This window comes from Budorcas taxicolor, chromosome 16, assembly GCF_023091745.1.
Source record: "Budorcas taxicolor isolate Tak-1 chromosome 16, Takin1.1, whole genome shotgun sequence".
NCBI lineage: Eukaryota > Metazoa > Chordata > Mammalia > Artiodactyla > Bovidae > Budorcas > Budorcas taxicolor.
The window spans coordinates 42,146,476-42,169,984 of NC_068925.1; the positions used below are offsets into that span (position 1 = coordinate 42,146,476).

The 23,509-nt window shown below is 40.6% G+C and overlaps 1 protein-coding gene across 1 annotated transcript in view; it reads right to left on the minus strand.

Moving 5' to 3' along the window:
- VPS13D (vacuolar protein sorting 13 homolog D) overlaps nt 1–23,509 on the minus strand; it is a 266,036-nt gene that overhangs the window by 99,400 nt on the left and 143,127 nt on the right. Inside the window, exons 58-63 of the mRNA XM_052654160.1 lie at nt 22,006–22,185; nt 19,693–19,809; nt 18,429–18,578; nt 15,407–15,556; nt 14,352–14,448; nt 12,015–12,163 (exon numbers count right to left, since the gene is read on the minus strand). Coding sequence (XP_052510120.1) covers nt 12,015–12,163; nt 14,352–14,448; nt 15,407–15,556; nt 18,429–18,578; nt 19,693–19,809; nt 22,006–22,185 — 843 coding nt within the window. The remainder of the gene's footprint in view (nt 1–12,014; nt 12,164–14,351; nt 14,449–15,406; nt 15,557–18,428; nt 18,579–19,692; nt 19,810–22,005; nt 22,186–23,509) is intronic.

Consider the following 23,509-nt stretch of genomic DNA (forward strand, 5'->3'; position numbering starts at 1 on the left):
GGACTGATGCTGAAGCTGAAGCTCCAATACTTTGGCCACCTGATGCACAGTGCTGACTCATTAAAAAGACCCCAATGCTGGTAAAGACTGAAGGCAGGAGGAGAAGAGGAACAGAGGCCAAGATAGTTAGATGGCATCACTGACTCAATGGACATGAGTTTGAGTAGGCTCCGGGAGTTCGTGATGGACAGGGAAGCCTGGTGTGCCACAGTCCATGGGGTCACAAAGTGTCAGACACGACTGAGCGACTGAACAGAAAACACAACCGAGTAACCGCCACCTGGACCAGAAAGGTGGTTATTATCCCCATCTTGGAAGCACCCACCCCCTTGTGAACTCTTTGTCACGACTCCTTCGTTCCCTAAGGTCAACTATGTCTTGACTTCTATCATTACAGATGAGTTTTTCCTGCTTTGAATTCTACCTAAATGCAATCATCAGTATGGACTTGGTTGCATGTGGTTTCTGACATCAACGTTAAGTCTGTGAGAGTCACTAGGCTGTTGCACACAGCTGCAGTTTAAATAAAACTGTCAGTGCTAAGCAGTATTCCAACATATGAATAAAACACAATTTATTTAACCACTGCTGTTGATGAACAGTTGTGCTGTTTCCAACTTTTTTTTATGAAGAGTGCTGTTATGAACATTTTTGGATGTGTCTTTTGGGGCACATTTGTACACATCTTTTTTTTTTTTTAAAGCTACCTGGGAGTGGAACTGCTAGGTCATAAAGAATATACATGTTCAACCTTAGCCTATGCTGCCAAACAGTTTTCCAAAGCAGCTGAACTGGTTTGGCTCCCCTGAAGCAGCCTATGAAATTTCCTGTTAGGCGACACCCTCGCCAACACTTGGTATAGAAAGCTTTTTAAAAAACAAATGTTCTGATGGGTGTGTAATGCTAACTCTGTGTGGTTTTAACTTCCATTTTCTTGTTCAAGGATGAGATTAAGCACCTGATAATATACACATCAGCCTTGTAGATATACTTTTTTGTTAAGTGCCTACTCAAGGCTTTTTCTCATTTGCACAGTAGATTGTCTGTTTTGTCCTTATAGTTTTGTAGGTGTTTTTCTTATACATTCTGTATACAAGTCTGTTTCATGAATGCACTGCAAATATCCTCTCCATTCCATGACTTGTCTTACCACTCTCTGGTGCTTTTTGACAGCAAATATTCTTCAGTTCAGTTCAGTCGCTCAGTTGTGTCCGACTCTTTGCGACCCCATGAATCGCAGCACGCCAGGCCTCCCTGTCCATCACCAACTCCCAGAGTTCACTCAAACTCACGTCCATCGAGTCCGTGATGCCATCCAGCCATCTCATCCTCTGTCGTCCCCTTCTCCTCCTGCCCCCAACCCCTCCCAGCATCAGGGTCTTTTCCAATGAGTCAAGTCTTCCCATCAGGTGGCCAAAGTATTGGCGTTTCAGCTTCAGCATCAGTCCTTCCAATGAACACCCAGGACTGATCTCCTTCAGGATGGACTGGTTGGACCTCCTTGCAGTCCAAGGGACTCTCAAGAGTCTTCTCCAACACCACAGTTCAAAAGCATCAATTCTTTGGCACTCAGCATTCTTCACAGTCCAACTCTCACATCCATACACGACCACTGGAAAAACCACAGCCTTGATTAGATGGACCTTGGTTAGTTTTAATAAAATCCAACTTAACAATCTTTCCCTTTATGATAGGAACGTTCTATGTTGTAGTTAAGAAATATCTACACTAAGGTCATAGAGATATTTGCATATATTTACTTGTAGAATTTTTATTGTTTTACTCTTCATATCAAATCTACAACCTACTTGAACATGACAATATATATATACATTGAAAGCAGAGATCAAGAAGTATTCTTTTCAGGGAGGTATCTTATCATCTTAATAATATTTATTGAAGGGTCATCCTTGCCCTTATTGTAGTACAGTGCAATTTTGTCATAAGTCAAGTGACTGGACTCATGTGTCTGTTTCTGGATTCTCATTTTGCCCTGTCTTCTGCCAATACCACACTATCTTAATTACTGTAATTTTATAATAATTTTGAAGTCTAATAGTAAGCTCTTCAACTCTGTTCTTTTTTCTTCAGAATTTTTGGCTACATTTTACACTTTCCAGGTAAATTTCAGAATCAGCCTGTCAATCCGCCACAAAAAAAAAATTGCTAGAATTTTCATGATTGTATCGAATCTATACATCAGTTTGAGAAATGACAACTTTACAATATTCAATCTTCCAGTGTATTAACGAAGTGCATCCCTTTATCTGTTCATTTAAACATTTTTTCTCAGTAATATTTCATTGCTTTCTGTGCAGCGGTCTTGTACACACTGTTGGATTTATTCCTAGGCATCAAGTGGTACAGTAAAAATGGCCACAAATTCTTTGCATCTTCTACCATTAGTGAAGTCTATTTCCCCTTCACCTGAATCTGCACTGGCCATATAATTTACTTTAAACAATAAAATGCCACCTAAGTAACACTGAGCAATCTCTGAGCTTTGGCCTCAAGAAATCTTGGAGCATCTCCTTCATCCATTTTGATGTTTCCACGATGTGAGGAGGCCAAGACTAGCTTCCCTGAAAACCAGAGACCACGTGGAAGGGGGTTCTGTTGACAGTCAACAAGTGCCTGACATGGTCATAAGGTCATCTTACACTGTTTGGTCTCAGTTGACTGGCAGGTGACTGCAGTTACATCAATAACTACAGGTGAGCCCAGCAAACATAGCACCTAGCTAAGTCCAGTCCAAATTGCTAACTCACAGATTTGAGAACAAATAAAATCGTTGTTTCAAACTACTCAGTTTTGGCGTGATTCATTACACAGTTAATAGATGATATTGTATTTGAGGTTTTCTTAAATGGTGTTGTAAAAGCATCCTTCAAATTTTCCTTTTCTCTTTAATTGCTGCTGACTAGAAATACAATTGACTTTTATACAATTTCTTCAGGGACCTTGTTAAATTTACTTATCCATTCTCATAACTTAATTGTACATTCTTTTAGATTTTCTAGGTAATCATGTTCTCTACAAATAATAAAGTTTTCATCTTCCGGTCCACTGTTTGTACCTATTATTTATTTATCTTCCTGGCTAGAATGTCCAGCAAAACAGTGAGCAGAAGTGGGGATAATAGCCATCCCTTTGTGCTTTCAACAGACCACCACTGAGTATATAGTATATCTGGGGTAGATTTCTCATGGAGACACATTGTCAGATCAAGGCAGTTCCCATCTACTTTTTGCTTGCTGACTTCTCATAAATGGATGTTGAATTCTGTCAAAAGATTTTGGTGCAACTATTGAGATAAGCCCATTTTTTAATTCTTTCATTTTGCTGCTGTAGTGAATGACATGATTTATTTGTAAATGTAAACTTGTGAGCACATGTGCTCAGTTGCTCAATCATGTCCAACTCTTTGTGACCCCCATGGACTATAGCCCACCAGGCTCCTCTGTCCATGGGATTCTCCTGGCAAGAATACTGGAGTAGATTGCCATTTTCTCCTCTAAAGAATCTTCCTAACCCAGGGATCCAACTCGCATCTCTTGCATCTGCATTGGCAGATGGATTAACTTACACTCCTGGAATAAATATGATTTGGTTATAATATATTCATACAATTAGTCCTTGAACTATGTGGGGGTTAAGACTGCCAATCCCCTACACAGTCAAAAAGCCTCATACAGCTTTACAGTCAGCTTTCCACATCCACAGTTTTGCAACCACAGACTTGACCAACCATGACCATGTAGTGCTACATTCACTGGGAAAAGTCAGTATGTTATTGGCCCACATAGACCAAACCCATGTTATTCAAGGGTCACCTGCATTTTTCTTCTTATACAGTGCTATTTTTAATTTGATGATATTTTGTCCAATGTGTCTTGAACACATTTATAATTATTAATATTTTAAATCATGTGTCCGATCATGTCAACTTCTGATTTATCTGTTTCTAGTGTCTGTTTTCCCTCTTGGTAGGCCTGGTAACTTGTGACTGAATGCTTTTTGTATAAAAACGTGTAGATTTTAAATGAGTCTTTAGCTTTGGCAGGCAGTTAAAGGATGAGATGGTTAGGTAGCATCACTGACTCAATGGACATGAGTTTGAGCAAACTCCAGGAGATAGTGAAGAACAGGGAAGCCTGGTGTGCTGCAGTCCGTGAGGTTGCAAAGAGCAGGGCACGACTTAGCAACTGAACAACAAGGCAGTTAAAGGGGGTTAAGCCAACCAGTGTTTTCAAGGCTGGCTTTCAGTCTTTGTAAAGATAGTGAAGGACAGGGAAGCCTGGCATGCTGCAGTCCATGGGGTCGCAAAGACACGACCGAGCAACTGAACAACAACAATAAAGATAATCTTGGTCTGTTTCCATCTTTATAAGGTTTGGTATAGTCCTTCAGCAGTCTCAACTGAAAACCAATTCCATCCCTCCACTTTTAATCTCCCCAGCACCATAAAACTGCTAAAAGATCTATTTAGTTAGCCTCTTGACTGCTGTTTTTTGCTTAGCTTCTCCTAGACTACTTAGAAATTGGCATCTGCTTCAAGAAATAAACAGCTCAAGACTATCGGGGTCCTTGTTCTGCCTGTCCCTTCTGTGTAAGATATGAGCCCCTCCACACCTATGGTCAATTAATCTTCAACAAAGAAGGCAAGAATATACAATGGAAAAAAGACAGTCTCCTCAGCAAGTGGTGTTGGGAAAGCTGGACAGCCGCATGTAAATCAATGAAGTTAGAACACTCCTTCACACCATCCACAAAAATAAACTCAAAGTGGCTTAGAGACTTAAATATAAGACATGTCACCATAAAACTCCTAGAAGAGAACATAGGCAAAACATTCTCTGACATAAATCGTAGCAATGTTTTCTTAGGTCAGTCTCCCAAGGCAATAGAAATAAAAGCAAAAATAAATAAATGGGACCTAATCAAACTTGCAGGCTTTAGCACAGCAAAATAAACCATCAATAAAATGAAAAGACAACCTATGGGCTGGAAGAAAATACTTGCAAACAATGAGACCAACAAGGGCTTAATTTCCAAAATATTCAAACAGCTCATACAACTCAATAACAAAAAAGCAAGCAACCCAATCAGAAAATGGGCAGAAGACCTAAACAGACATTTATCCAGAGAAGACATACAGATGGGCAACAGGCACATGAAAAGATGCTCAACATCACTAATTATTAGAGAAATGCAAGTCCAAACTATAATGAGATACCACCTCACACCAGTCAGAATGGCAATCATTAAAAAGTCAATAAATAATAAATGCTAGGGAGGGTGTAGAGAAAAGGGAACCCTCTTGCACTGTTGGTGGGAATGCAAATGTGTGCAGCCACTATGGAGAAGAGTACATGGAGGTTCTTTAAAAAAATAAAGATAGAGTTTTAGTTTTTTGATCCAAATGATCCAGCTATCCTACTCCTGGGCATATATCCAGAGAAAACTCATTGAAAAGGATACATGCACACCGATGTTCACAGCAGCACTATTTACAATAGTCAAGACATGGAAGCAACCTAAATATCCATTGACAGATGAATTGATAAAGATATATATACACAGTGGAATACTACTCAGCTATAAAAAAAGACGACAGAGGACGAGATGGCTGGATGGCATCACTGACTCAATGGACATGAGTTTGAGCAAGCTCCAGAAGTTGGTGATGGTCAGGGAACCCTGGCGTGCTGCAGCACATGCGGTCGCAAAGAGTCAGACACAGCTGGGTGACTGAACAGCAACAATAAAAAAATAGAAGAAGACGAATGAAATGCCATTTGCAGCAACACAGATGGACCTAGAGCTTATCATACTAAGTGAAGTAAATTAGAGAAAGACAAATATCATATGATATCACTTACACATACAATCTAAAACATGATACAAATGAACTTACTTCCGAAACAGAAACAGACTCAAAGGCATAGAAAACAAACTTGTGGTTCCCAAAGGGGAAAGTGGTTGGGGGAGGATAAATTAGGAGTTTGGGATTAGCAGATACAAACTACTACATATGAAACAAATAAACAAGTTTCTACTACATAGCACAAGGAATTCTATTCAATATCCCATAATAACCTATAATGGAAAAGAAGATGAAAAAGAATACATATATGTATAACTGAATGACTTTGCTTTACACGTGAAACTAACACAGCATTGTAAATCAACTATACGTCAATTAAAAAAAAAGATACAAGGCCCTCAATTACCCACTCTCTTGGTAGCAACGGAGTCTCGCTTTTGCTTGACCAGCCCCATGAGACTGTCTAAAGCTTTACTCCGATTCTCTGACTTTTGAGAGCTGCTTTCTGCTTGACTTCTCTACCTTTGTCAATTAGAACTGTCTCAAAAATAAAACCAGAGTTAATGTTTGGCTCACCTGATTGAGTTTCTCTCCTCTCATAAGTTGTGGACCCAAGTACTGACTTGGTAACTTTCCAATACCTTCAACAGACTTTTGGGCTTTTTTCAGTCTAGCTTTCTTGTAGTTCTCAACTGATTTGGGTCTGCTATAAGCCTATTAACAATTTCTGGATATAGTCTGTTTTCCAATTATATTTTTATTTAACACGATTGACATTTAAGGATTTTAGAGAGCATGCCAAGTGCTCTCCTTTTTTAATATAAAAACACTTTTTCATTCATGCTAACAATGTCAGTAAATCTCTGATCTGTTTGGAATTTATTATGTAGAGTGTGATAACAAATTTAACTTCATATTTTTCCATATCACTATCTGGATAGTCTAATACTATTTTAGAACACCTATATATTCCCCATTGAATTAAAATGGCTTTATATTAAAATCTCATATGCAATTTAATGGACTTTCTACTTCATTTTCTCTTATTTTTTAATCCTTCAGCGTGTATCTTCAGAGTCTGTCTTAAATTCTTTTGGAATAGGAGCATGCTGAACTGAAATGATATAATTGAAGAAAAACGAGATGCAATTTTTTAAAACCAGAGAGCGGGTTGAAATTCAGACTCAAAAAGAAAAAAGACTAACAAATTCAACAACATAAAGTAAAAAGCTTTTGTATGATTAAAAAACAATAGGCACACCAAAAGCAAAGAAAAAAGACAAGTGAAAAACCACAGAAAGAATATTTGCAACTCACATCAAAAACAAAACTTCTCTAAAGAGCTTCTAAAATTACTAGTGATAAAAGACTAATAAAATTATTTTTTTAAATGGACAAGTGATATGACCAGAGAGTTTAGTCCACTAGGTAAAAAATGATCCTTTTCGATAAACATAGGGTTAGGAGAAGAGATGAAACAGACAGAAGAGTCAGAGGAGAACCAGAAAGGACATGGTCAAGAACAGGGCAGTCAACAATATCGAACATGGCAAAGGGCCTTACAAAGATAGGACAGGAAAGAGCACCACTGCACTTGGTGCCTTGGGGAGTCTCTAGTGGCCTACTAAAAAATTTCAGAACAAAACATTTCGGAGATTAAGAGCATCCTCAAGTTTTAATTCAGCCTAACACTCTCATTTCTTTAAACAACAACAACAAAAAAAAAAAACCAAAGAAACATTAAGTTGGTGGCCTAAACTCCTGTAGCCAATAATTAGTAGATCGTAGATTTGAGTATGCTCATTTTCACAACTGTGACTATCTCGTGGAAAGCATGAAGACCAGAATAGAAGATTATTTTATTTCTCCTGAAAAACTTTCTGCTCCTCATTCATGCACACACATGGTGAGTGATGATGAAGTGAGCAGGCCTATTTTCCCCACTTCACTGATGAAGAAACTGAGGCCCAGCAGGCTTCACCATTTTGCTCAGAACCAAACAATAAATATGCTGGGAAAGCCAGGTACCAACATCAGTTCAGCAGTCTGTTTTGGTAATACAACTCTGAGCCTTACTTTCTTCTCAGAGAACAGGAAATGAGATCAAAACAAAGGAGATGGCAAAAAGCTTTGTACCCCAACTTCCTCACTGCAGCCAAACACTGAAAAACCACAGATGATATTGATACAAAAAGACTTTAATACCTCTACTAAGTTGTCAAAACCTTAGAGACACGATCCCCTTTCTGAGTGGCTAACGCACTTTGTCTAAACCAAGGAAATATTCTGGCCTTTCAGTAAAATGTAATCTTTATCTGGTACTGCTTGTGGGGCCCCCCACAGTGGAAAAAGCTGCTCTACAGCACACTGATATGAGTTACGCTGCCACCTTCAGGTCACTCTGGCGAGTCAAAGCACAGGAGATGGGAGGGCAAGAGCCCATCAGGGCTTTTTCTTGCAGTAACTAAATGACTAATCAAATACAGTAGTGTACAAAGTTGATGCTTATTTACTCAAGTAGCAGACAGTTTCCTGTTATAAAATGGACACTGGAGAAGGCAATCTGTGCTCATAAGGTCCTCATAAAAATAGGAAACTGTCCATTCCTACCTCCTCCAGACCAAAAAAAAAACCAAAAAAAAACCCTGCTGAAGTCTTGCAGAAACTTTAGAGTTAAAGAAGAAATACCTGTCCATATGCCACAAGGTCTCAGATGACAAGCAAGTCCCTGGGCCACGTCCTTTCCTTTCTCAGTTTATCCTGCACTAAACAAAACTGTCTGGAATTCATTCTTTAAAGGTTTATTTATGGTACACAGAGACTGTTTATGTGAAGCAGGGTATTTGCCCATTTTCCTCCTGGGACAGTGTTTAAAACTACAGGGATATTTCCCTCTCTGGCACTTTGTGAAATACAATTAACAATACTGGATCTTTTTTCCTTTTAACAAATCTGGTTTTTATTTAGGGAGGGGAGGAAAAAAGTAAAGGGTCTGAAGTTTCCCAACAAATTATTTCAAGCCTTTGAGAAGACAGTTTTAGGCTTTTTAAATAGTGTCTTTGTTTGAAATTCCCCCTTACCCCCACCCTCTTGCTCTCTGACCATTAAAATGTGGGTTTTCTTCCAAACTAGATTGCTCAATTAAAGCCCTTCTTTTGTAATACCCCAGTGCTTTAAATGGGAAAAGGACTGCTGTAGGCCACCTTGTGAAACCTTTTAAAGGTTCCTGGACTCTTTTGATCTTTAAAAAAAAAAGGCAAACGAACACATAAACTACCTGGCATTTTCCATATCACTCTGCTGCCCTCTAACATGCAAACTTGGAAGAATAATGGAGATGGGGTGGGCGGGGGTGGGGAATGCCCTGCTCTCCTTTCTGCATTTGTGAGATGGAGCTATTATCTCCCCCTTCTTCCATCGCAGAGCAAGGAATCCAATCGAGATAGCACCTGTGAGACTGCTCTGAGTCCTCTGAACAGACACTCTTATCTGGCAATAATGTACCCTCACTGTAAACCTGGAGAGACTTCCCTCTGAGACTTCTGACAGCCTCATTTCTGGTCTGGAGTCAAGAGAATCAAGATAATTATTCCTTCAATACCAAAGACACAGTTACCTTTTAGTCAGACTCTCATGATTCCTGCTCTGGGACGGTACTCTATTCTTTTAGCCGCTATCTATTCATCTCAAAGAGAGGATTGCACTTCCCAAGAACTGCTCATCAAGGGATATTACTCTGTTAGAAAACTCTTTGAATAAATGACATTATTTTATGGGTCCCAGACTCCATGAGGAGAACTCAAGACACAATGAAATGGTGACTTCCACAAGCTGAGGATTTAATATTGATGTCCCAATTCCCACCGCCTGGTGTGAAACATTAACGTACCACATTCAGGGTGCCCCCTGCCCACACCTCATAACTTTGGCCTTCAGTATAGTGCCAAATGAAACATCAGACCTCGATGATTCCTAGTTTATTGCATGCAAAGCAAACTGGCAAGCGTCAATACCCTGGAACTGGGGGTCTGGAGTCACTTCAACTGGAGAAAATCACACGGCATTCGTCAGTCTGGGGGGAAGTTTTCTACTAGGAGGAATCTGAAAGGGAACAGTTAGGTGTCTGTGTTTCTTAATAAGATGATTTAAAAAACAAGAAGTCCTTAACTCTCAGGAAATGCTTGACATTGGTTTGCTGGGCGAGTGCCAAGTGTTCTGGGGGAATATATACTTTATCAAACAAACCCATTCCGAAGGGTCACGTAAGTCAAGTGGATACTTGTGAATATGAGCAAGATAGTGGTTTTCCCACGGTTTTTCCCCCACTCCCATGCTGATTATAAGTATCTTCAGTCTCCTGGGGAACATGAAGTTAAAGCAAATTAAGCCAACAGGATAGTCCATCAAGAAGGCACTGTTCTCAGGATGGTTGCAGGAGCTCCTGGTTCCCAACCAGCATTCCCAACCACTCACCCCACTTGCTGCCTTAATGAAACTATCACCCTGGCCCTGTCCTGATCCAAATAGGACCTGATGTGGACCAGGCTACTGTCCTATTACCTGTAAGTCTATTTTGGAAGTTGTGAGCAGGCAAATTGTGGGGCACATGAGGTCCGCACATGTGTTGTTAGGCCCACAATGTTGAAAAACAAAAACAAAAAAATTCAAATGGGTTGCCAACACTTAAAGACCAGGAGATTCCACATAAAAGTCCAGATTTCCGGCTTCACTTTAAGAATTCCGAAGATCTGGCAGCTCTGGGTTCACGTTACCCCGTGACAACGGGCTGGAGCTGAGCTGCACTGCCCATTACAGATGGAGTGTGCAAACGCTGAGGGCTGTGTACACGCCGAGGGCCACGTCCCCCCTGGGCTGCTTCACTTGCTTGTGACGTGGGCAGACCCAGAGGTATGTCTATCTATGACTCCAGTTTTACTACTACTTATTAGTTCATGTCGCTATCTCCTTCCACTCAGAAAGAGAGACCACCTTGCAGCATCTTCAAAGAGGCAGCATGGGGCAGTGGGAGTCTTAGACTGGTGGTTAGTGAGGAGGTAGACACCATCATATCTTTAAGAGCAATAGAGCAAAGAACCAGAAGTAACAGATGCCAGCTGCAGGGAGGCAGATGGAGACTCCACCCAAGGAAAGGCTTTTCAACATTTACCCAGTTCTCCTACTCCTACCATTACCTATCTATTTCTACATTATCCATCTATATTATTTTCAATGACAAAGCCCTGTGAACTCCAAAATTCTTGTTTATCAAGCAGGGGATCATTAAGGACACATGGATCTCTAAAATTTCTGATTTCTTATATACTAACGGGCGGCTCAGTATAGGGGGAAAATGAATATGGACTTTTGAGTCAAATATTGTATCAGAATTTGAGGAACATCCCTTAATTTTTAATAGATTTTACTGTAGAAAATAAAGACAGTATTCAGACTGCATCTGTCAAGTGCACATCCAGATGCTCTGTAGGAGGGTCACATGCTGGTACAGTGGGGTGGGGGCCCCACATCTCAGTGGGTATGTGACCATGTCGTCCCTGAAGGTGGCAGACATTTCTGCTGTCAACCATTCAAGAAGGGATGAATACTTAGAGAGGAGGAGAGGAGGATGACAGGTGTGTCTTGGGCATGAAAAGAAGATACTGTCTGGGCTGCAGCTTTTCTCTCGAGTCTGGGGGTGGTCCACAAAATGGGCTTTTGCCTCACTGAGATAAGCCAAGGGCTAAGCAAAGGGCAGATGGGTTTTTATGTAATTCTGTGTTTATTCTTTTGTTACTCTTTAATCTTCAGTAAAGTTATACTTCAACATTAAAAAAAAAAGAAAGAAAGATACAGCTGACCTTTGAACAACATGGGTTTGAACTGCGTCATCCACTTACACGTGGGTTTTTTTCAGTGGTATGCACTTGGCTGCAGAACCACATATGCAGAAGGCCAATGATAACTTCTATGCGGATTCTCAAGTTCAAGGAGGATGGGTGCTCCTAACCCCCGTGCTGCTCAAGGGTCAACTGTACATACACGTATGAGTTTATAAACTGTCTCAAAAAGGGAAACCTGTAAAAATATCTGCTACAAATGATGAGGCTGGACAGGAAAAGGCAGGTAGTAAGCACATCCATTCTTTTCCCAGGAAAAGTGGTTTTCACAACTTCCCCGGTGAGCAGCTCACCTTGAGGTCCAGCGGAAGCTTGTTGGCGGTGAACACGCTCAGCTTGATCTGGGGAATACTGATTTTGAGATTCTCAAAGTAGTATCGGATTGGCGTCCCACCTTGCTCAGCTGTCTTTTCATGGAGGTTTTCATCATATTTTTCCACCTCTGGCACAAAGGTAGAATTGTTGTTTTGTTTTGTTTTTTTTAAAATAAGTCTCCTTAAAAAGTCTCATGATTCAAATACTTCAGGCACATTGAAAAGAAATTCATAGGAAGATGAAAACATTTATCTCTTTAAATTTAGCTTTTCAGGGTTCAGTAATACATATAGTGTCCTGATATCACTTCTATATAAAAGCAGATCTGGTTCACGTTTATCAAAAAAGTACAATAGCTTAAACTACTGATTTGCGACTCTGCACCACCTGGCAGATATAATCTCTGGAAAAAACAATCCAGGTTGGGAAAGTCAAAGGTCATGGGGCAACGCACTTTCTAGAAACCCTGTCCTTATCATCATTATTATTACTATAAATGACCCAGATTTATGAATTTATTTCAGAAAATAATATCAAAATAAGTACTTGGATCGTAGTTTCATTCCTCATAATGAACATGACCAATTAAATGATGAATCTGAGCAAAACATAATGTCTTAAAAAGAAACAGGCTGCAGGCTATAGAGAACCGACATCAGGACAAGGGACGCTCTCTCTCCCAAACAGTTGTCATTATTTACTTATTTATCTATTTATTTATTTTTTGTCACACTGTGAAGCCTATGGGATCTTACTGCCTTGAACAGGGATCAAACCTGGGCCCTTGGTAGCGAGAGTGTAGAGTCCTAACTACTGGACTGCCAGGGAATTCCCATTGGACATCACTTAAATAGCACATGGAAGCAGATTAGTCACTTGTTATCTCATGAAGTAAAAGGGACAAACATGAGCTAACACACAGCAGTGTGCTCTTCAGCTTGATGCTGGTCCCCACATCTGTGTGGGCAGCTCATTTGCACTTGGATTTATGTGCCTTAGAAATAAAACCAAAGGGACTATACATAGCTACACATCAAACAAATTTACACTGGAAGCTTTTATAGTTCTATTTATAGAAAGAGGGGAATAGGTTTAACAAAAAAAAAAAGGTAGCACAACAAAGACAGGCTTATCTGTATTCAGGGAACAGGAATAGTTATAGAAAGTGGAGAAGATTCCTCAGTGAAAGGCAGGCAAGGATTTTATAAAAGTCTAAATCCACTAGAAAATGCATGGGGAGAAATCTATTTAGAGCAACTTACAAGAAGAGCATGTCCAATCAAATTTAAAGTAAAACTTCCTAGGAAGTTACCCAAAGAGAGCAGATACCTGGCAGCAGGCTCAAGTGGCTTTCTGAATACAAACACACACTGGCGTTTCCACCCAAAGTGGAGAACGCAGCATTAGACAGACAGGATTTCGCTCTTGACCCCAAATACGCTTAAAGCTTAAATTCTAAGTCTGGGATAAAAAGAGCAAAAACATTTTTCTTGCGCTGTGTGCATGTATGTTCCTATTTCACAGATCCCCAGGAATTTTCTTCCCCCTAGCCAACATGGGCAGATAAACATTAAAAGTCTCAATCTTATCACTTCTTTAGGCTTAATATTTAGTCTTCAAAAGATTAAGCATTACTGACTTCTTTCTAAGCTGTATAAACAGTCTTGAAAGGCCATGATGAGGATCTAAACAAAGAGACGACAGCTAAATAATTTCTGGAGCATCACTGGAAAATTTAGGTTTTTCAATAGCTTACCTTACTCCCCTCTCCAAAAATAGTAAAATAACTGGAAACCTCTGTAATTGAGTTAAGGCATAAGGGAATAGATGTGAAAAATATAAAGTTAAGGGGTTGAGGCTGGCCAATTTTCTTCCTCAGCTAAACCAAAGCAACTGCTGAAGGGATTTCTGATTCTTGGCCCTAAGTCTGTTTAATAAACAGAGGTTAGGAAACAAAGTGCTCTGCTAAATGAATAATATCATTTCTGCCATCCTAAAGCAGATGTGTCAAAAAAAAAAAAAAAAAAAAAAACGAACAAGAAGCAAAGAGGAACAAAAGACTGCTTCCCAAAGGCTTGCCCTGGGTATGCTTGGGTTCTGGAAGGCCCTCCATATGCAGGTATACCTCACTGCCTGTCAACGGGCAACACTGAGAAAGAGGACTGGACCCCAAGCCTTAGCTTCCCCACTCAGACCGTGAATTGAGAAGGGAGCTCGCCAGGCATCTAGAGGCTACCTATTTTCACAAGCAGACTAAAAAACGCCACCCTAGGGCCAATTCCCAGATGTTCCAAACCTGGAACACTGGACATTACCTGATTCGGCTTGATCGTAGCCAAAGAAACTCAGCAGCTTGAGGAGCAGTTTCTCCTCAATTTGTACCGTGAATCTCTGAGCCGTGACCATCAGGTGCTAAAGAGAAAGAAATTCTGATTTACAGTGTGAACATCAGAGGAACTTTCATCTGCAACCTAAGAAGGCCCCAGTGGTACGGCATGGTCTCTTAATGTGATTTCATAATCATATTGCCAATTTTCTTCTGCCTCATCTCTCTCCATTGTTATAATGAACTCAAAATTCCAGACGATGTTTAATAGACGATTCACCATGGTGAACTCACGATCCACCAAGCTTAACTGACAATTCGCCTGTCAGTTAGTCAGGATAACGTTCTCAGATGCACCATGCTACTGAGTTCACGTGGATGGCATCTGGTTCAGGCAGTGGCACTGGACTTGTGAAAGTGAGGGCCACACGCAGGCACGGCCCCCACTGGCCCTGACACAAATGACCAGAAATATGAGGAGCAACCTCTTACTCTCATTTTCCCAGACAAGCTAGCACTGCAACACTAGCTGTACATGAAGACTTCTCCAGGAAAGAAAGCGTATCATTTTTTGAATGATCCACTTTTAGTATGATCTGCTTTTAGTAAACACCGTGGCAGCTCAAGGTGTCTGTCCCAAGTCAAGCCCCTCCTACCCCTTGTCCAGTAGCCTGAGATTATTTTTTTTTTTAATTTATTTTGTTGAAGTATAGCTGTTTTACAATGCTGTGTGTTAATTTATGGATTATAATATTAATAATATATCTAGACCATGCCCGGTCATGATCAGTCTAGAAGATGCTATACTTTCCTGCAGAGACTTCATAGTGAAAAACATACACTCTGATGGATTCAGTCCTATCACCTGAGAATCATCAATAACACAACCAAGAATATAAAGTTTAAAGAGAAGCTTCCATCAATCCAGCTACACAACGTGTTGAGTTGCTTGTGCCTTTACTCCCCTGGACTATTGCCATTTGCGGCCTGCACTGCTGCTCAGAGCCTGGGCTGTGAGAGGACAAAGCAAGTCCACCAGCCTACCTTGTAGATGTTGGTCAGCGCGCTCTTACTGGGGAACTTCACTGCATTCACCTGCACGGCTGGGCCTGTCTCAATGACCTCATTCTCGTTGCTCAGAGGGGTCACGTAGAGCATGAAGGGCTGAGTGGTGCCAATGAGCTGGTTGTCCACCTGGGACATGAAAAGGCAGTGACAAAAACAGGCAAGTTTCTCAGTTTTCATTTTTACCTTTAACCGGGTCTTGAAATATGTAGGTCACTCAGAAAGTACCTTTGGAAAAACATATCTCTACTAAACCCAGCAACAATAATGGTAACAGTAACAGTAATAGGAGCTATACTTTATTTGGTGAGTACTGTGTGTCAAGGGTGCTTTCCTGGTGGCTCAGTGGTAAAGAATCTGCTGGCCAAGGCAAGAGACACAGGTTTGATCCCCAAGTCGGGAAGATCCCCTGGAGAAGAAAATGGCAACCCATTCCACTATTCTCGCCTGGGAAATCCCTGGGACAGAGGAGCCTAGTGGGCTACAGTCTATGGGGTCGAAAATGAGTCAGACATGACTGAGTGAGTAAACAACATCATGTGCCAAGCACTGAGCTAGTCCCCGCACAAGGATCATCTCAGCAAGTCACACGACTGCCAGGCTGTCCGAGTTATTAAAGCTGCATCCTCACCACAACCTCCTGGGGACCATCTCTGTCCTCACGTCACAGGTGAAGACACTGAGAAGAGACACCCCTGTTGAAGGCTGTACACCTAGTCAGTGACAGAACGAGAACTGGACTCCAATTCTCTCTGTCCCCAAAGCGTACACTCTCAGCCAACAGGTTACTGATGCCTCTCTCGTTCCAAATTCCCTGAATAAGAAGAACTCAAACCAGTCAATCCTAAAAGAAATCAACCCTGAATATTCACTAGAAGGACTGATGCTGAAGCTGAAACGCCAATACATTAGCCATCTGATGCGAAGAGCTGACTCACTGGAAAAGACCCTGATGCTGGGAAAGACTGAGGGCAAGAGGAGAAGGGGGCGATAGAGGATGAACTAGTTAGACAGCATCACCAACTCAATGGACATGAGTTTGAGCAACTTTAAAAACATTGCTGACTATCTTCTCACTTGTATTGTTCACAATGAGAAACTGGTTGTCATTCTCACCTTTGTTCCTTGGAAGGAACATGCTTTTTTAGTCTGGATGTTTTATCACTGGTTTTGAGTAACTGATTATAATGTACCTTGGTATAGCTTCCATTATGTGTGTGTGTGGCAAGGGGGGTGGTGTGAATGTGGCTTTGTATTTGAGCTGCTTCTGTGAGTTTATAGTTTTCACTAAGTTTGAAATTTTTATGGTCAAAATTTCTTCAAATATTTTCTGTCCTCTCCTCTCTCTCTCTTCTGGGGATTCCAATTATCTATATAGTATTGATATTAGGTTGATTGAAATTTTATCATAGGTCACTGATGCTGGTCTCTTTGTGGGTTTCTAGGTTTTGATTCCTTGGATTGTTTTTCTCTGGGTATTTCTATTTCAACAGTTTCTCTTGTTATAAGTTCAATCATCATTTTTTTTCTTCACTGTGTCATCTGCTTCTGATCAAATCCAGTGTTTTTTCCATTTCATTTTAATTTCTAGAAGTTTGATTTGAGATTTGACTATCTTCCAGGTCTCCACTTAACTTTTTGACCATGTGGAATAGAATACAGTTATAGTAAGTTTTAATGTCCTTCTTTGAATATTCTAATGTCTGTGTTAACTCTGGGTTGGTTTGGAATGATCACTGTTCTCATTATGTATTGTCTTTCCTTTCCCCTTGGCACACCTGATGATTTCTGACAGGATGTCAGACACTGTGGTTTTCATTCTGCTGGGTGTTGGATGTTTCTGTATTCCACTGAATCTGGAGCTTTGTTCAGGGTTATGGTTAATTTACTTGGAAACAGCTTGATCGTTTCAGAGCCTCCTTTTATACGACTGATTTGTTAGGTAGGTCTGGAGCAGTGCTCAGCTCAGGCCTCAACATGCACCATGGAGGCCCAAGACTTTCTGGAAGGCTCTTCCCAGTGTCCCATAATTATCAGTTTTCCCATTGCAGCTGGGGCTGAGCTGCAGACACTGTTCCTGTGAGCTTTTCAGAAGGTAGTCTCCTCATGTACACCTCTGATCTGTTGTGTCCTCTGCTGATCTCCGGAGATTTCCTTCCGTGCAGCATGCCCCTCCCAGGTCTGCTGTCCTGTGAACTTTGGCTGCCTTGGTCCTAGGACTCTCAGTTCTGTTCAGCTCATCCACTCTACGGGCTCTGTCTCAGCCTTTCCACCTGGTGCAGGGCCTGAAAACTTTTTCAAGGCAGCAAGCTGGAGTGATGGAGAAGGAAATGGTAACCTACCCCAATATTCTTACCTGGAAATCCTAAGGACAGAGGAGCCAGGGGGACTTCAGTCCACAGGGTTGCAAAGAGGCAGACACGACTTAGCAACCAAACAACAACAACAAAGCTGGAATGAATGCAAGGCTCACATCTTTTGTTCCCCACCTTTTGGAGATCACACTGTCCTTTGTCGCCTGATGTCTAGTGTCTTGAATCTGTTGTCTCTTTATTTTATCTGGATTTGGGGGGCGTTTCAGGAAGGACAGTAAATCAGATCCCTCTACTCCATCTTGGTCAGAAGCACAGATTCACTTCCCTAGCTTTTTTCTTTTCTCCCTGTGGTGAACTTCAGTTCCTCTAAATGATGGTTAGATCGATTTTCATTGTTTTCTCTGCTTGTAAGATGGGGAACCAGCAGTCACCTTCTTCTGTACCAGCGTGACTAAGTTCTCCAAGTTACTGATAGACTAGCTACTATATTCAGAATTCTGCTGTCTGGAAAAATCAGTAAAGACAAATGTAGGTAAAAATGATTCTTTTCATAGGACAATTTTTTGACAGCCACAAGAAATTTGCACCAGAGCACTGAAGTTCCTAGAACATTAAAGGCTGATCTGGTCAGCTGTTCAGCAGGAAGAAAAAAAAAAACCAACAAGTTCTGAGCCTCCCCCACTCACCTGTACATCCTGTATGCTGAGTTCAAGCATGTGACTGGTGGCCAGCTGTGTGTAGTGCACGTTGATTCCCGTAAGACTTGCAAAGACCAGTTCTTCTGGGACTTTATTAACTAAAGACAACCCAATTCCACCTTCTAACTTCACAAGCACCTAAAAGAAAACCAAAATATGACACACTGGCAATTTAAATCAGAGCTTAAGGTAGCCAGGAGAGTACAAGAAAACACACGGCTTTAAGTCCCTCTATTCTGCCTCTGAGCCAATGAACACCACTTAAAGAAGAGTTGTAATTCTCACCTAGATGGCTCAAATTTCATCATCTCACTCCAGGCATACTCCTCACCCCAACCAGAACTCAGCAGTCATATGATAAAACCTCTGCTGGAGCACTGATGACATTTTGCATTTTATGACAGGAAAATAATTGTTTGAGAATCTTTCTCCCTATTTGGGAGGCAAGCTCTCCTTAAGTCATTCATTGAACATCCATAATATCCAATCTAGTGCTGTACATATAGGCATTTATGTTTTTTCAGAAGATTACTGAATAAATGAGGAATAAGTGTGCTTTATCACACTCATCTCATGTTCCTTTCCAAAGCTGTCACTTTCTTTCCAATGCCCAAACAGGGACAGAGGAAGGAAGATGTCAGAGTCAGCTAGAGCCAAAAAAAGATAAGATCTAGTTTGCTTATTCTCAGTCTTTGGTCCTGTTTAAATTCTTTATTTTTTCATCTTACTCTAGCAATGTTTGTTCAGAGAAGGCAATGGCACCCCACTCCAGTACTCTTGCCTGGAAAATCCCATGGACAGAGGAGCCTGGAGGGCTGCAGTCCATGGGGTCGCTGAGAGTCAGGCACGACTAAGCGACTTCACTTTCCCTTTTCACTTTCATTCATTGGAGAAGGAAATGGCAACCCACTCCAGTATTCTTGCCTGGAGAATCCCAGGGACAAAGGAGCCTAGCAGGCTGCCATCTATGGGGTCGCACAGAGTCGGAAACGACTGAAGCAACTTAGCAGCAGCAGCAGCAACAATGTTTGTTACATTCTGATTTGACCTGAGCTGTTATTTAACTAACATATTCACATACTCATGTTGTGATAACATTAAGTACTATGAAGTAACAAGGATACTTAGAAGTCACAGAGGACAGAAAGAAAAAACAAAAACAAAAAAAGAAGGTCTCAACTGAGAAAATCAAACAGCAAAATTCCAAACCAATTTATAATGAAGATGTGACCTTGCAAGAGTTCAAACGTACTTCCAATTCCTGCTCTGTGTCTGGATTCTTTAATTTCTGCAGCTCTCGTTCAGTAACAGGAAGTTCATCCACTTCATATGATGAACGGTCACTTTTCCGTTGGGAGAAATCTGTTATCTGAGGTCAAATAAAACACTGTACTTATTAAGAGGGCTCACACTTCCACTGCAAAACACACTCCACACCAATTGTATGAGTCAAAAGTCACCATGCACTCAATAATCCTATGGAAGTTAATGGTTTCCAAAGCACTGCTAAGGGAAGATTTATGTAATAATGAAGCAAACTTGGTTTTGAGTCTGTATGACTAACACCAAGCTGTGGACCTTGAGAGTTTCATACAGTGTGGGATAGGCATCTGTAGGTGATCCAGAATTATAGCTCAAGTCAAAATATGCAAAGCTCAGGATCACAGCATTCGTTTTTTGCCTTAAGAGAAGGGTGCTTTTTAAAGAAGTGTTGTGGATTAGGGTATACTGTCTCAGAGAGGTCACTGTTATGTATCATCAACATCTTTTCTTTTTCCTTAAATCGAATTCATCAGGCCCTGGTAAATGCGTTTCCAGCACAGACCTCTCCCTGAGCTACAGACCCACACTTGTTCTGACTTCTGGACATTTTCCTGTAGATATCATATACTCAATAAGTTCAAAACTTAACTCCTCGCTTTCCCTCAGAAGTCTACTCTATACACATCTCTTTGTGATGTAGATTATCATCCTCTTAAATGCCCAAACTGAAATTTTGAAGGCCATTCTTGACTACTTCCTCTCTCTCATCCCCACAGTCAATCTGACCAACTCTACTCCTTAATAAGCTTTCATTTCTGATCATTTCTGTTCAGTCTCCTCATGTCCATCTCTTGCTGTGTATTCTGGTTTGAATCACCACCTCTCATCCAGGTCTTTCCTAACTGGCTTTTTCTCCGTTTCCAATCTCATTCCACTCCAACCCTCCATACTGCAGCCAAAGTGAGCAAGTCAAAATAAATTTCTGATCATGGCACCCTCTTGATTCTTTGTTGCCATAGAAAAAACACAAAATCTTTAGCATGTGTTAGGCTTTTTTAATGTTCTGGCCCCTTGTACCATCTCCTGCCTCTCTCTTAGCACATTCTATGGCCCAGTCAGATCATTCTTTTCTATCTCCAGGCCTTCACTTATCAACCTCCCAAATATATATAATGTACTTACTTTGTTTATTGTTTATGGTTTATCTTCTCCACTACAGTGTAAGCTCCAGCACAGCAGGGAACTTTGTTTGTTCACTAGTCTAGGTTCAGTATGTAAAACTGTGCCTGGCTCTAACAGGTGCTCCGTAAATAACTGCTGAGTTAACACTCTTATTCTTAGGGCACAGCGCCCCTGCCTTTCCTTCTTCTTTTTTTTGGCCACACCACAGGGCATGTGGGATCTTAGTTCCCTTGAAATGGATCAGACCCTCACCCTTGCATTGGAAGTGCCCAGTCTTAACCACTGGACAGCTAGGGAGTCCCCTGTCTTTCCTTCTTGATTTGGCTAACTCCTTCCAGTTAACCTTTAGAGCTCACCTTAAGTATTACTTAGCTTAGAAAGCCCCTCTCCAAATCTGGGCATACAAATCCTTTCTAGATACTACTCATAACACCTTCCACTCCTACTTTCAAACCATAACATTTTAAACTGTCTGATTACAGACCTCATAGATCTTCTTGTTGTTACTGTTATTAATATATCAATTATTTAAATATATAATAAACATACATAATGATGGATAATAATATGCACTATTCTTGACAGTATCTTCTTTAATTCTCATACTTTGTTTTTACTCATCCTTTTTTTTAAATGACATAAATAGTTGATTTACAACGTTGTGTTAGTTTCATGTGTATAGCATGTAATTCAGTTATACATATATATTTATCTCTTTTTTTCAGATTATTTTTCCTGTGCTGTGCTTAGTCGCTCAGTCATGTCCGACTCTTTGCAACCCAATGGACTCCTCAGTCCATGGGGATTCTCCAGGCAAGAATACTGGACTGGGTTGCCATGCCCTCCTCCAGGGGATCTTCCCAACCCAGGGATCAAACTGAGGTCTCCCACATTTCCTTATAAGTTACAATAAATTAATTCTTATACTTTTTAAAATACCATCTTGTATCTTACTTATACTTTAATTCTTATAACAGCTTTGTAAGGCAGGTCTTATCTCCATTTTATAAATAAAGACACGATATCCTCATGTTCAGCATAGATATTTCAATAAATATTCATTGAATGACTCACAGGGAGAACACTGAGTTTCATGTCAGTTCTTACAATAAAGTATCACCTGGAGCGCTCTAGTTGGTCCATCTGGAACAACTCTAATGGACAGCATTCCAGAACCAGGCCTCATTTTTTGGTTAATAAATTGTTGCTCAGGTGGAACTGGCCCCAGAAGCTCCATGGAAGTGTCCGGACCAAGAACAACTTCAGCTCCATCAAACAAACCAGAGAGCCCTCCTTTGGCCTAAAGGACAGAGGAAAGATGTATGAGAAAAGGCAAAGGCACTAACTGACAATTTAACATGTCATTTGAAACAAGTCACCAAATTTAAACTCACTTCTGAAGGGTGAAGGTCAACATACAGCAAAACTTGTACTATTTTTTCAGCCTTAGAGTTGATTAAAAAAACAGTAGACTTACTAGGGCAAGATGGAAACTTATACTGCATGAATTTAGGAAATTCTGGGTAAGATAATTCCACAAATACAGCAGTATATTAGTTTAGTGATAACTTCTAGTCATTAAGATGCACATAAAAAATAAAAAAGTACCGAAAGTCCTGTTTCTTTGAGTGTTCTCCCTAGGGCTGACTTAAAAATCTGAAACATTCTGAAAATTTAAAAATTATCATCATCACTCAGCTTTCCAATAAAAAGCAAATTCTGAATTGAAAACCTCCCCAACATGCATATGGCTGGACCATCAAATATCAAAGATGGTGCCTCTTCTAAAATAAAACATGGAATTGTGAATGTCATTGATATTAGGGCCTTTGGAGAAAAACACCTTCTTGCTACATGCCACAGGTAAAAACGGAAAGTCTATAGGATGCCTTTGGGAGAGTGCACACAGGGCTAGAGAAAATGATAGCAAAAGTGTCTAGATTCCCCCTTGTTAGTTTTTAAACAGTGAGTAATGAGAAGGAAAATTTAGGCTGGGTTTATAGGACAGATTTCAACATTGAGAAACATTTTATGACTGTTTCAGGTTTAGAAGAACGTGCATACAACCTTACAAGGGTAGTGTCAGAAAATGTTTTAATGCCTTCAATTACTTTATTCAGAATAATAAGACTGAAACAAGCTTATTTCCCTAACCAAAACACATTTTGCTTTGTTGAATACTGTTATTATAGGGTCACTCACAACCAGACAAATGATGAAATAGATTCAAGAAACAACAAACACCAGAAAGGGATTTATTTGCAGGGCGAGGGGATCCTCTAAAAGAATTGGAATTACAAGGGCTTTAGAAACAAACCAGAAGTAAAGTCGGGGTCAGACACAGAACCCAACAATTATAACAAGCCCTCTTTTGCCTCTAGAAGTCTGAACTGTACTGCTAATTGAAAATCACAAATCCATTCCAGATGTGTGTTTCATATAAGCAGCTTGTCTTTGATGAAAAAAGCTCAGGGCAATAGAGATAAAGAAAATAAATCTCACCAAACAGCAGTCAGAGGCTCCTTACAGTTTTGCTTGCTGCCCTGGAGAACAGCTCCCATTATGGAAGGACAGTCAGGTTTCCTCCAGGTCAAACACACTAAGACCTAGCCTGGGCCTGATGT